Raw genomic sequence first — 14,528 nt, forward strand, 5'->3', positions numbered from 1 at the left:
GACTTGAAGACACAGATCATGGAAAGGTTGTGGAAGAGGTTATGTGTGCAATAAAGGAAATGTGTGACAAGGGAGTGACAGGACCATGGGCATTAAGGAGAAAATGAGAAATATTACAACACAAGCTTGCAGATTTACTCCGTTTGCATAATTTATATAGATTGCAAAATTCAGGTGCACTCAGCAAGAAATGTAAGCATCATTCATTTTTCTCAGGAAGTCAGTCTCTGGCTGTTTGGGATCTCGAATTGTTTTGGTACATTGAGGATGAATTGTGGAAACCAACACAATACAAACAGCTGCATGGGCCTTCACAATTTCTACATTAAAAAATGATTCTGCACTGCAGTGCTTTGAGGTGTTGTTTTTAAACACAGGATCTCCTTCAGTTAAAGCTTATGGTGGCATTAAGAGACTGGCCATTAAAATAAAAGGTGAGCCAGAATCTTCACAGACAGCAATTATTTTTACATTGCAAACCAAAAAGACCTACCTCACTGTAGAAAACTGGACTGAAGTCCTTGTTAGCATCGTAGCCTAATGTTAACAGCTTAGAAGTGTTAACAGCAGTGTCCTTAAAGAGTTGACTTGTATTTCTGATCTTCTTGGGTACTTTTCTGTTTGAGGATGGGAACAGGTATCATGGCTAGGAACAGATGAAGGAATGAATTGTTCTCTTCCCATGCCAGTTGTAGTCTTCACAGCTATTGGGGGGGGGGGCGCAAGATGGGTCATGCTTGTACACTGTAATGGTCGTTGCCCAACTTGCCTCACCTTGAGGGTTCATCCTAGCCAAAGCTCCATTTATGTCCAGCAACTGGGATTTAATTTCCAGCTGTGGGAAATTGCATAATTTGTCTGTGTGTTATTCGTCTGGAGGCTCAGTTCTAGTATTGACCATAAGGGGATGCTGGCCTCCATCAGCAAAAAAACTGGAATTCTCTGTATTATGATATCCCATTCTCCTCCAGGGGTAGGACAGAGGTGAAGGTTGCCATCTTGGTGGTATTGGGCTTCAAACTTCTCATGCAAAATAATAATAATAAAGGAGTAGCCTTATAAGGTCTCTGTTCACATCATGGTGCCAGAACATCCTCACTATGTATTTGTATGCCCTATTCATAGAGGGCCTCCATGAGGCCAAGTTTTCTGCTAGCTTTTCCAAGTACCCATAGTTTCTCAAGAGCAGCGTTTAAAAAGCCATGTGCGAATCTGGAGCCACTCCAGATTTGGTCTGGTTGGTAGACTGTCAACTGCCAGACTAACTATTTTGAAGTACCATGGCCATGTGGATGCTTTGGTTCTCAGCTTTCTCAGCAGCCTGGTTAGGAGGACTGTTTTAATTTGACAAGAACCAGGTTTGACATATATGTCCCCCTTTCTTTGCCTCACTTTGACCTTACCCTCCACTTGCATGTAAACTTTGGTACTCAAGAGGATATCTAAATAAATGAAGGTGTGATGGCTAGAATGTCTGCTAACAGTTTATTTTTGCAGCATACATATCCAAGACATTTACATTATAGAATAACGTTTTAGTTCTTAGCCAGTCATTGTAAATGGTCTCCTCAGGCACTGAAATGCTAAGGCAGTAGTGGAGTATTGATCAATATTTCAACTAGTAGTCTTTCCACTTAAGGGTAAGTGTACATGGACCCATCTCATTCAGCTAGCCTGCTGCAATGCAACCTGAGCCCCGCCACATGCACAATGGAGGGCCTTCTTGTGGCAACACCAGAGGCACTCCAAGTGGCCAGCTACTGGTCAAAGGACATTTAATCAACTACCAAGCTTGCAAACTTTGTGGTTTGTTTGTTTGTTTAAAAATGCAATGCAACTGTCTGGTCTGCCCCTGACACAATAAATAAATAAATTCAGCTAGCCATTACTATTTGGTATCAAACCAATATAAGAATATGTGCTAACCTGTATTGAAAATTGAAAAACGGAAAAGAACCGACAGGGTTTTTTTGGCTTTTATTACAAGCATATAATATTAATTGGCAGAACACTGAATACAAGCTTCACTATCATAAAATCAAAACATTAAGCAATAACCCCCCAAAGGCTTATTCAGACAAAAACTTGCCACCAAAAGTACAAAAGTTACACAGCAACACAAAGCATTAAAAAAAACTTTTAATGTAAACTTTCAAATGAAACCAAGCCAAAAACATGATTTTTTTTTAATACGGCAAGAATGTTCAGTAATGTTATTATGCCATATAGTGAGGATAAAGGCTTAAACAGCTGCACTGGCTTATTGTTCCATAACCCTAAATGTATCTGTTGCAAATGAATTGTATTCCTGACCTTTGTCCTGTCATTTGGCTGTTATAATTTGAAACAGGACTTTTCTGCAGCAACCCATACCCAGTGCATCTTGCTTGATTTTCCTCGTACAATAAATAGGCTTGTTCGTGTAAAGCATAATGAGGCTGCATATGCATCTTTGATAGGTTCAGTGTTCATGGATATCAACAGAAATCTAGACAGATGCATTTGGCCACATTACACAGTCAGCAACAGACCAAGGCATCTACCAAACCCTGATCTGGGAACCCAGTTATTCAGTTAAGAACATCTAAACACTGGGATAAAGGGTAAAAGAGAGGCAGCCAAGACAGAGAGCCCTTAATATTTCTCCTACCATATTTTCTTTGCAATCTCCCATCCCCATTCAAAACAGAGTAAGGAGGGAGGTGATTGTGAAGTGCCTCTCACGTCTTCCAATGCAAAATGCTATCCTTCAGAGCCAGGTCTGCTGCCAATTGTGTAGATACAGCCTTTCTAAGCCATACTCAGCTTGCGCTTAGCAAAGATGAAAGAACTTCAAGCTCGAATGACATCTGCCAATTTTAGGGTTAGAAACAAATTCCTGGAGAATGTGTATTCTGCCGTCACTTTCCACTACCATAGGAAAGTGTGGTTCCAAGCCAACTGTGTGTATTTTAAGAAAAATGTTGTGTTCCCTGTGCACATTTTGACTACAAGGTGAATATATCCACTTGCAATTCTGACATGCAATGGTCTGCTAGTGTGCCCCATCTTTTCACATTTTAAATCTGAGGTCACACACATACACACAAATATATGAGAAGTTAAGGTATCGTGTGAAGTGTTTAAAACCAGAGCAATTACCTGAGGAAATACAGAAACACGGTTTTTCTGTCAAATACAGTTTTAACCGTTTGCAGGAAATGCATTTCTTACCTACTGGTTAAAGTATAAAGTTATCAAAGAGTCATAGTCTAGATGTACAAACGGGTTGGCTTTCTCCTGTTGCATTTAAACATACAGCTCAGTTTCAAATAACTGCAAATAGGCTAAGTTTGCAAATAGATTTGTCATCCATTGGAAAAGAAACAGGAGTGTGAATCTCCCAAGACTGATTAGATTGTTATGAAAACAGTAAGAGCCGGGCAGGGTTTCAAAGGCCCAAATAGTGTAGAGGAAACAAAAATTAGCACCATCATAGTTTGTAGTCTGATATTTTTAAAACTATTTGTACTTTTCTTCCCCCGGAGGTTAAATGTTTGCATCTGGAGCATTGCACAACCACTAAGAAATAAATATTTCCAGGTTTAATGGTATACAAAGAGAGAGAAATACCAGACATACCAATGGCACACACATACATTTCTGATAGGCTGCAAGCCTTGCCAATTACATTTCACATTTAAGAGTTCTTGCCAAACCATCTTTAAAATATTGCTGACAGGTAATCCTTGCACACAGACAGAACTCCCAAATGTCATTCTTTAAAATAACATTTTAAAAAACCAGGAAGGTGGGAAGGGGGAAATGTGGTTAGTAGATGCTACATTTATCATTTAAAATGTATGCCTAACAAAAGCATGTTTCAAACCTATTGCACAAAAAGCATAAAGTAATGCTCTTTATCCATACAAAATAAAAACATACCAAAAAAATCGATCAAGGCCAAACTAAATGTTGCCCTATATAAGTAGCTGCCACCAAATGCAAAAATGGTTGCATGTTCACCTTTACTCTAGTATATCTTACCCAGGTCTCATGTTATATCATCCTCAATGTTTCTGTTCCTCAACAGCGTTTGCCACAGGAAGAGGATAAAGAGATGCAAAATGTCAGGACATCAAACCAGAGATAATTTACAGTGTGGGGCAGAGAGCTAGACACATGACTTTTAGTAACAGCCACTCATGTAGTGCAACATCTGATTTGGCCTTCACAAAAAAAAAAAGAAGCTTGTAAAAAACATCTCACAATTTCATTTTATATGCCCATAAATAAAGCTGGACCATAGAAACAAAAAATACTTAGATGGTAAAAAGTATGATAGAAGGCTTAAAATAGAATAAATAATTTTATAAAGTTAACTTTCAACCCCCCAACCTTATTTAAAATTCAATATTATATATTCTGATTTCTCTATTTTAAAAGAAAATTATATCAAGCGAGACCATAAACCTGTGTTGTTATGCTCACCTCTTTGTTGCTGAGGATAATGCAACAAGACAATTTTACTGCATTTATTTACCAGCGGTAAGCAGTCCAAAAGAAAAAGAAACCAAGAAATAAAAAAATTTAAAAAATGACTTCACAGTTATTTTATATATCATTTTAATCAACCAACACAAACTCAGTGGCGACCGGAGGAGGCCCAAGCCACTTGAGTGGAATACGATTTGAAGACCTTAAGCCAGAAAGATCAACAGAATGCTTTGCCAACATAACCATTGTGAAACCTGTCCCTTAAAAACTTCACAGAAGAGAGACAATTTCTATCACAAGGATCTGCTCTGTTGGTATTCACTGTAGGTTTTTTTTTCCTGATAAGACAAGCCAGCTAGGTCTTTGAAACAAACACACCTCAAGGGACACAGTTTCCATAGAAAAAGAAGTATTCTGAGAAGCTGTTTTGAAAAAGAAAGAAAAAAAACCAAGTATTTTCTGTCAAGGATGTTTTCATCAGGTTGTTATAAAAGCAGAGATAAATACTCATTTAAGAGCAACAAAGCCAGCAGGGGTGACAAGTGCTGGCTTTGGTTTCAATGCACCTGACTAGATATATATTTAAATATATTTATATAGCACCGTATCAAATTCAAGTGATTCAAAAATTTGCTAGAAACTTAGCAATACAGATTCTGTAGACTGTTGCAGTCAAGAGTTGCGGGGTTGTAGTCTGCATCATGATACTATTTAATCCCTCAGCCCAAGGTACACAGGATGCTGTCTGTATTCAGTATTTCAAGATGGCATTGATCGTACAGTTCATCTGTGTATCTAGTCTGAGGTAGAATGGATAGTTGGATATGGGCATTAAGCACTTCAAATGCTCAACTGAACCAAGGGAGTATTAGACAGGGTCACCAAGTTTAAGGCTCACTAAGACGTGTTAGCCAGGATGTTTGCACATAGCACCACGCGGCCGGTGAACTGGGGCAGAAGCAATCCTTACATTTAAGACTCTGCGACTAAATGTGTTCCGTAGAGCTCCAAATTCTATGACGCTGCAGTTTTTCATTAAACTTTTTTTTTAAGATACTTTCTGAACATTACTTTCTCCTGACATAAACCACCATTTATTATAAAAAGATGATGTAAGAGCTAGAAATATTTTAAGGGCACTTTCTAGTGGAACACTGTCCAGCACATACCGTGCTGAAATGAATGGGATCACAACAGTGCAATTGCACTAATCACATTCATTGAGAAATCACTGTCCCATAAAAGATGGGTAAACACCCGAGGCATTTAATGTACTATTTCCAACTTCCATTAATTTCACCAGGACAGTCCAGAGCACCCTATGTCTGTGTTTCCCCCTTGAATGTTCATCCCAACATTTTGAACTTGCTGCTATTTGGCCCTCCGCTTGACTTCCTCAATTTTCACTTATTTACGTTTGCCTGTATGGAATTAAACATAAAGAAGTCACAGAACTCACCTTGGACACAAATGCTACCAGCGGACACATGTGCTGACAGGAGGAGCCAGAGAAGCAAGCTTAAAGGGTGGTGACACTTGGGAAAGGGTTGATAATGATTCTTTACTCTTGGAGATGCAATGGGAAAAAAGGACTAAGAAGAGAAACCCTTGTATAAGGGAAAAATAAAACACAAGTGTATGTAAGGGTACATGCAGCAGTGAGTGGGCCTATGCACATTCTTGGCTGTAGTTCATGCTGGACCAAATAATAGATTAAATAAAGGAAAGGGGGTGTTGTAGAACTTTTGAAGAACTAATCCCTTTTTAAAAAATCTCAAATTGCTTAAAGTAAAACAGCATTTATCTCTTTAAGTTATTTAGTCCTCTGTTGGATGACCACTTAAAAAGCTCAGGCTTGGTCATGTGTCCCTAGAAAGCTGGATTTTTATTATTATTATTATTAATACCGCTTTTCGATTGGAGATAAGGCTGAGAATTCAGATCCTAAATAAATAATCAGGCAAACATAAAATTATAATTCAGGGAAACCTAGAAAACAGCAGAAAGGTCAACCTGTTAATGCACATCACAGAAAGTGTGGTGCAGCATTAGCATAGTGTGTTTTTCAAAGGAACACTACTGGAATTCAGGTGATTAAGGCTGCCTCCAACATATTTCATTTACTGAAAGGCAAATTCCCCAATCTAATAGCTCCCTCAGCTCTGTAAGCCGCATATATCCTAAATGAAGGTTCCTTCTTAATGCTCAGCACTTTTATGTGAGCTGATAAAAACTGCAACAGAACAGAATGAGCTAAAACTCTTCCAATAACCTCAGTCAGATGAACCTGCAGAAGAATACAAGAGCATAATCCAGAATAGCGTCATGCAGCAAAATCACTGCCAACTATTAGATCTTTGTCAATGTAAATATTCTACAGAGGGCTAACTAACAGACAAGAAGGCTATGAGGTATAACAAACAGAAAACCTTGCAAAAATATGCCACATCTAAGTTGTGAAGCAATCTAACCGTTGTTTGGTGACAAACAATCTTAAACAATATCTTAATCTTAAACAATCTTCTTCACATCTTAAGTCTATTTTATATCTTTGCAAGATGATGACCATGAACTAAGGTTCACATGAGAAGCCATGAAGCGTTTTCAGTGTCTGTAAACTTCATGCTGGTAGCGTCCTCTCAAATTACAATTTCCATTTTTGTTTTTTGGTAGAAAAAAAGTATAAATATTTTTCTATCCAGAAAGTTAGGTTAATGCATCCCTCAGAGAAAGATTCAAGATGGCTGACCGGGCGAGCACAGCTTTTTTCAGGAATGGATTCTGCTGGTCTGTGTCTTGGGTGAACTGTGTGATGCACTAAGAAGGTGCCCAATGATAGTCTCTGCAAAAAACTGTCCAGAAGGACAAAACAGTTCTTACAGCAAGTCCATTTTGGGTCTGTAATGTAACAGTAGAGGTGCTTTCTGAAAGATAAAATAACATTCCTGGTTGAGGAAATCGCTATTTCAATCACGGCAGTTTAGAGAAGATAAGAAACATAGGACAGTGCATGTATTAAACATGACAATAACTTAAAAACTACTGATGGCCAATGTCTTTAGTATGAGAAGCAAAATTATTTGTAACCTGGAGTACCCCCACAATGTTTATATCTCCAAAGTATCTGTCTGGGAACAGGTCTGAACTCTCCAGCCTGGAAATTGGCAAGTACTCTGCCACTTTATGCCCAACATGAAGATAAAGAAAAAACTTCACATTATCACAATGTGTCTGGAGACTCTTCTCCATTTTCACTAGGTAGAAGATGTGCCAAGTTACACAACCCAGAAAAATTCACACAGGCAAGGAGATATGACAGTCCCAAGAAACCAAAGCCAATGCAGTCCTTGGGCCATCAACTGGTTATCCCTGATAAGAATGACAAAATAAAAATCTAAAACTCAAGCTAAGATGTAAAGTTCATCAATCAATCAGCAATGTTGCCAATTAGTTTCTGGACAAAATAAAAAGTATTGGTTTTGACCTTTAAAGCCCTACGTGGTTTGGGTCCAGGTTACCTACTGGATCACCTTCTCCCATACAATCCACAGCTTAAGACACTGAGGCCCTCTGGGAGGTGTCTACTCCAGCCTCCAGAAACCGACTAGCCACCATCACTCAGAGGACCTTTTCATTGGCCACCCAAAGAAGAGTGTGGGATGACCTGCCAGAGCCCCAACAACTAAATCAACTGTTGAAATTTAAGACACAGCCGAAGACCCATCTCTTCCAGCAGGCCTGCCCGGTCGATTCTAAGTTCAGAGTGTTAATCTGCACTTCATCAGTGGATTTTAACATATTTTAAGTCTGTGTATCTTGTTGTATGCATTTTAATAATATTTTAACAATGATGTAACCCACCTCGAGCCGCAGGGAGAGGTGATAATATATTATTATTATTATTATTATTATTATTATTATTATTATTATTTTACTTACCTTAAATCTCCATCTTGTAACAACTACAAATTTGAGAGTGTGGTCCTTGCCCAGAATTTCTTCATTGCATAATATATCCAGCTAACAAAAACAAAAAGTATTTAGTTCTTTGATCAAACAGTTCAGTTTAACACTTCCACATTATGACATGATTAAGAAAAAATGGCAGCCTAAAGACAAAATTGTTGATATCACCAAATTCCCTTGCAGGCAAAGTACACGTGTCTCCTCAAAGAATCCTACAAGGTTCCTATGGATACAAATCAGAAATCTTTTAAAGTACAGTAAACTCATCAAGAGTGAAACCTCCAAATAACAGGAGGACTTAATATAACAAAGCTGGCAGATACACAATACTTATATCCTACCACAGAAGTAGCAGTTGTATGGAGTAAGACTTCCAGACTTAAATGGGGTTGTTCAGACTTGCTTCGGGATTTGTAGAACTTTAGTTTCACTCTTTTCTGCTGATGTGCAGAAAAAATAATTGTTTGCTTGCGATCTGTCTACAATAGGTGCATGTCTTCATCTTTATGGAAAATAATACCTGCACCTGTTTTTTTTTATTTTATTAAACTGAGTTATATGCTCATAGCATGCCTGCTGAAATGATCTTGGAAAAAAGGAATGAGGGAATGACTTATTAAAACACTTGAGTATTAGTGGGTTTACAGATAGGGTTGAGTATGAAAAAAGGAACCAATAAAGATTTAACTGCATATAGGATAAACACTACACGGCTCCCTTCTAGGTATCCAACACAGCAAGAACAAAAAGACACTCACCGAACAAACACAGTACAATAATCATTTGTGACAAAATTCATAATTAGTTCTCTGATGCTTAGCTTTGAACTAGTTTGAAAATAGTTGTCTAGATTTTTGATTACTATTATCCTCAACAATGCAATGTATGGTCCCAAAATACTCTGCATTTCAGACATCTTGTCTAACTGAAAGCTATTTGTACCTTTATCTACTATTTTTGCTGCAGTAGTTAATTCTACCTGACCTGGATTATACTGGCAGGTCACAACCCGAAGGTGCTGCACTACAATGTGCAAGAGTTAAATCATCCTGTAGTCCCCTTCTCAAAATAGTGACAGGAGTCACTTCTCCACACCATTTTATGAGGGACTTTATAGGGGGAAACAGAAATATCTGGGCTTATGGAGGGGTGGGAGTGGCCTTGGAGGGCTGGGGAAAGTGGCCCTTACCCTCTCATGCAGTTGTTTTACATTGCCCTATCTCCCAGTGTTTTGAAAATTTAATCCTTGAATTTGGCCCTGCCCATGATGATCATTCTTAATGTCGTAATGTTTTGACTTTTTATTGTTGTGTCACTTGTATACATTGGTTTTGTATTTTAGGTTATTTTTTATTTTTGTTGTGTTTTTGTGTTATATTTTGTATATTGTATTGATGGGTGTGGCCTCATATAAGCTGCCCCGAGTCCCCTTGGGGAGATGGTGGTAGGGTATAAATAAATTATTATTATTATTCACCTCAGTTCTAACGGAAAGGTATCTTACTTCCACTATTAAAGGTACATCTGACCAAGGAGTGCCCTCTCTTCTCGGCACACCAACCCAGCTGAGTTGCTCTGCCGAGAGGAGAAGCTGCATGCCTTCCTCTTCTTCCCTCTCAGCACATTTGCTGCACTTCCCACCCTAGGCTTATACTCGAGTCAATAAGTTTCCCATTTTTTTGTGGTAAAATTGGGTGCCTCGGCTTATATTTGGGTCAGCTTATAATCGAGTATATACGGTAGTACTGCAATATAATAACAAGTATTATCATCATCATCATCATCATGCAAATTAGTAACCTTTGAGATCTAATTTAAAGTTCATATCTCATTTCATTCCAATCCATAAAACTCATCCTTAAAAATGAGTGTTACTAGTAGAATGCCAGATGGCTTACTGAAACCAGATAAGACCTTTTTAAAAAATACATAGGTTATCAAATTAGTCGGATGAAAAATAGGGGGCACAAAACAGAACACCAATCCATAAAATACAAACAGATTGTGTGATTATGTCCAGGAATTATTTCAATTAATGGCAAAGAATTTTTCAGTGGACACACATTATGACAGAGATTATTTTTGAACCATATGCTTTGAAACTCTGTTTGTGTGTGTTGGTGATCACAAATCCTCTGGACTCTAATACAAAATAAAACACTTGACATCAAGCAGTTGGTGTGCTGTAGTTTTTTTTCAAAGCAGGTTTCTTCAGATACAGAGAAAAGCCTGAAGGTACCATGCTTGTTTAGAAGATTTCAGTAGTTGGGGGGAATTACTACCACCTACTCGAGGTCCCCTCACAACCACGTGAGGCACAACCAGAAATGCTTCAACTGGAAACTGAAGATGAAGGAAGCACAGAAAGGTACATTTTTATTCTTATAGATTGTTTCACTGAGTGACAATATATAGCAGGCTAACAATATTTTATTAAAAACAACAACTGACACCTTTAAGGGGATGTTTAATGCACAATCATTTCCTATTAGGTGGGTAGTAAACTATTGAAATTTCAGAAGAAAAAGAAAACCAACAAAATCGTTAAAAGCCTCAGTGAACATTTTTCTTTAGAAAATGTTTTTGAGTGAGTTTAGTCTCATGAATTACCTCATTAAATGAAGAAAGATTAAGTTTTTTGGCAATGAACTTCTTTAGATGCAAGACTGTAGCTTGTGCAGAGCAGCGAATCCATTTTCTCTTTAGTCCACGTAATTTGCTGCTGTTGCATTCCAAGCAGATGCTTACCTTTAGAAGAAAGTAAATAGCCAATATTTGTTAAAATGCACCCCCTTTGAGTCCTCCATTTGCAACAGCAAAATCAGAATGAAGAGCAGTGTGCACTAAACAAGGGTTTGTTTTATGTAAAAAGCAGAACACTATCTTTGAACACAAAACTAAAGACTCAATCTCTGACACCTTTAGTAACAAAAGGGGGGAGGGGGTGAGAGAGGTCTCTCTACCTTGAGACTAGTGCAAGGAAGCATACACACACTAGATGAATGAATAGACTAATGGCAGTATAATGAATCATCCTGTGTTCCTATGGTAAACACTTCCACATGGCTAAGACACAAACTGATGTTTACTGCATAACTATAGTATGTAATTTGAACTCCCCACAATCCCTTCAAAACTATATAGTTTCCTACAATGATTGTGGTCTATAGTAAGTTCAGCTGATCCCTCAACTGAAGTTTCAGGTTCTTTCAAAGAAACTAAAGAATTGTATTGTCGAAGGCTTTCACAACCAGAATCACCTGGGTATTGTGTGGTTTCTAGCAGCAATTCCTCCTGACATTTCATCTACATCTGTGGCTGGCATCTTCAGAGAATCCACAGATGTAGGTGAAATGTCAAGAGAAAATGCTGCTAGAATATGACCATACAACCCGGAAACTACACAACACCCCAACTAAAGAGTTGTCCATGCTGGAAGCTACCTATCAATTCTAGGGCCATTTCCCCCAATAGTTCCTGACAATCTGGATCTAAAGAATCTCTTATACTGCCTTTTTAGCACCTTCTGTGATCCATGAATGTAAAAAGATGAATAACAACTGAAAGTTATACATGTCATGGTATTAGTTATGCCCAATTCCAAATATCATAGAGATCACTTCACATAGTAGCTACTTCAAACCCTAATATTACCAACTGGACACTCAAACAAAAATAGAAAGTATTTCATCTTATTAATAAAAAGTGTAAAAAAAAAACTATTTGGAGATAAATACTTTAAATAAATAAATAAATAAATCATTTTTGAAAAGTGTAAATTAGAGGTGGAGTAGCAAATTCCCTCTGGCGGCTACATTTTCGTGGCTGCTGAAGCCAGATTTCAAACGAGCTGGCAAGAACAAATTATACACATAGAAAAAGGCCTAAGAAAGAAAACCTACTACTCCAAGGCAAACAAAGAGCACACACATATACAATGCTTCTATTTAGGAAGGGAGTGCAGAACTTTTGTCCTATTAAGGCCCACATGATCATTTGCTTTGAATTAAAGCATAAGGTCGCATGTGACTGACTGTTCCCACCTTAAGGGATGGAATGAAAAATGCCTAAAATTATTGACCACAAAAATTTTCCATAGGTACCCACACTAGAAGGACTGCCACCTCCAAGGTGTCACATTCAATAAGCATCATGAGTTTTTCAAAACACATGACATGAATGTATGTCTTAAAAACAAATAACCCCATGGTGCCACTTCCAAAAACGTACACTTTGGGGGGAAAAAAACAATATTATCTCTGAACTCATCCTGCCACTCATGCTGTTGTTGCTGTTGTTGTTGTTAAGAATTCAAATGTCATTTTTATTACCTGTTCATCACTTCTGTGATAATCATTATCTTCTTCCTGTTTCTCTTCTGACGTTTCCTTGTTTGTATTCTCGTCTGCTTTTGTTTCCCCTTATGAAAAAAGCACAGAGCATCTGTGATGAAGTGGAAGTCTCTAAAGATACAAATTCACGTATGAAATAAAATGCAATCAAAACCCACAGCTCTTTAAAGGAGTCAGCTACATAGATTTCAAATCAAAAGCATAATATTGAGGATAATGCAAGCTAAACTGGTGAGATGCATTATGCCGGAGGTATTTTGCAAGAAACTTAGTGTCATAGAATCCAAACTTTGGGAGGATTACTAATTTATGGAGTTAAATAATTTTGCATAAACCACCAACAAATCAACTGGGTTTTCACTGTTTTTAATGTACAACAGTTAATCTGATGTGTTTAAGTATAACCCACTAAATCCATGGCAGTTGTAGGCAGATGCATCTAAAGGGTGCCAGGTGCAGTAAGACTGATATAATCTGTTTACTAGCAAACTACCAAAGCTCACATTTCTCTTTCCAACATGCTTTCATGGCTATTCCTTTTCACAACACCCACCATATTTCAAAATATGGCTGAAAGCTATACAGCAGTTTTCAAGCTGAAAGCTATGCAACACATAACTAATTTCCTGATTTGAACTGAAACATATGGACAATTAACATTTCTCTAAGAACAAGATAAGTAGACACCCCAAGATAAATCAAGGTTTCTTTTCCCATAAATCTCATGCACTTCCCACCTCTACAGATGCACAGTGCACACCTGAGTCATATGAAGAATGGACAAAAGGTCCCTTATCTGCTAAAACAAAGGCTGTATTAAAGATTCTCTCTCATGTACCAAAGCATCTTACTTTTCCTGCAAGCAAGGGAAGACACAGGCATCTGGCGTGAGCAGCTAGGAAGACTCCAGCAAGAATTCGAGGTTTTTCAGCTTTTCACAACAGGGTACAGAGGACTACTGAGCACCCTGTCATTCTCATGACTTGTGGAGGTACACATCAGAGACAAAACCTATACTATAAGTTTGTCACCCCTTGTCCAGTTCATTAAAAATCAATTATCAGTTTGGACTCTATATAATTAATATTTAAAGATTCAATATACTGAAATCCAACTCCAATATTCTGGTTATTATTTTATAAGAAAAATCAATTAAAAAAATCTTGCAACTTAGAGTATGACAAAGCTGATTATGAGACAAAGTTATGCTGATTTATCTCCTTGTCAAGCTTCTTGCAACATTGGTATTGGGCTTTGACAGACTGCTATGGCAGAACTCAATTCAATCAATCCCTCACACACAGTCAATTTTAGGATTAGGCCTGGCATTTATTTTAGAGCTTCCTCATATGGAAAAGTTTTGTTGAAGTGACACAACCAGTTATTGGTATGGTTCTCAATAATGCAAGATCACATTCCTAGCCAGTGGGACACAATCAACTTGGTTTGATGGGTAGGAAGTTCCTACGCACATAATATACGGCAAAGATTTGATTTCACAAAATGGCCTGCAGAGTAACACATGAAGTAAACTGCGAAAGGAACCTGCCTTTTCTAAACTTTTTTCATGTGTGTAAACTGCAAGTCACTTCTGGTGTGAGACAATTGGCCGTCTGCAAGAAGTACACCCAGGGGACACCCAGATATTTTACCATCCTGTGGGAGGCTTCTCTCATGTCCCCGCATGAGAAGCTGGAGCATTCCAATAGCCAACCTTTCGTCAGCAGTCCTGCC

The 14,528-nt window shown here is 38.0% G+C and overlaps 1 protein-coding gene across 2 annotated transcripts in view; it reads right to left on the reverse strand.

Moving 5' to 3' along the window:
- Nucleotides 1-1,960: 1,960 nt before the first annotated feature.
- PCGF3 (polycomb group ring finger 3) overlaps nt 1,961-14,528 on the reverse strand; it is a 71,210-nt gene continuing 58,642 nt past the window's right edge. For both annotated transcript variants that reach the window (XM_060763723.2, XM_060763724.2), the window contains exons 7-10: nt 12,774-12,862; nt 11,053-11,190; nt 8,416-8,496; nt 1,961-7,400 (exon numbers count right to left, since the gene is read on the reverse strand). In XM_060763723.2, coding sequence (XP_060619706.1) covers nt 7,353-7,400; nt 8,416-8,496; nt 11,053-11,190; nt 12,774-12,862 — 356 coding nt within the window. In that variant the 3' untranslated portion in view covers nt 1,961-7,352. The remainder of the gene's footprint in view (nt 7,401-8,415; nt 8,497-11,052; nt 11,191-12,773; nt 12,863-14,528) is intronic.

The sequence above is a fragment of the Anolis sagrei genome, chromosome 2 (assembly GCF_037176765.1).
Source record: "Anolis sagrei isolate rAnoSag1 chromosome 2, rAnoSag1.mat, whole genome shotgun sequence".
Classification (NCBI taxonomy): domain Eukaryota; kingdom Metazoa; phylum Chordata; class Lepidosauria; order Squamata; family Dactyloidae; genus Anolis; species Anolis sagrei.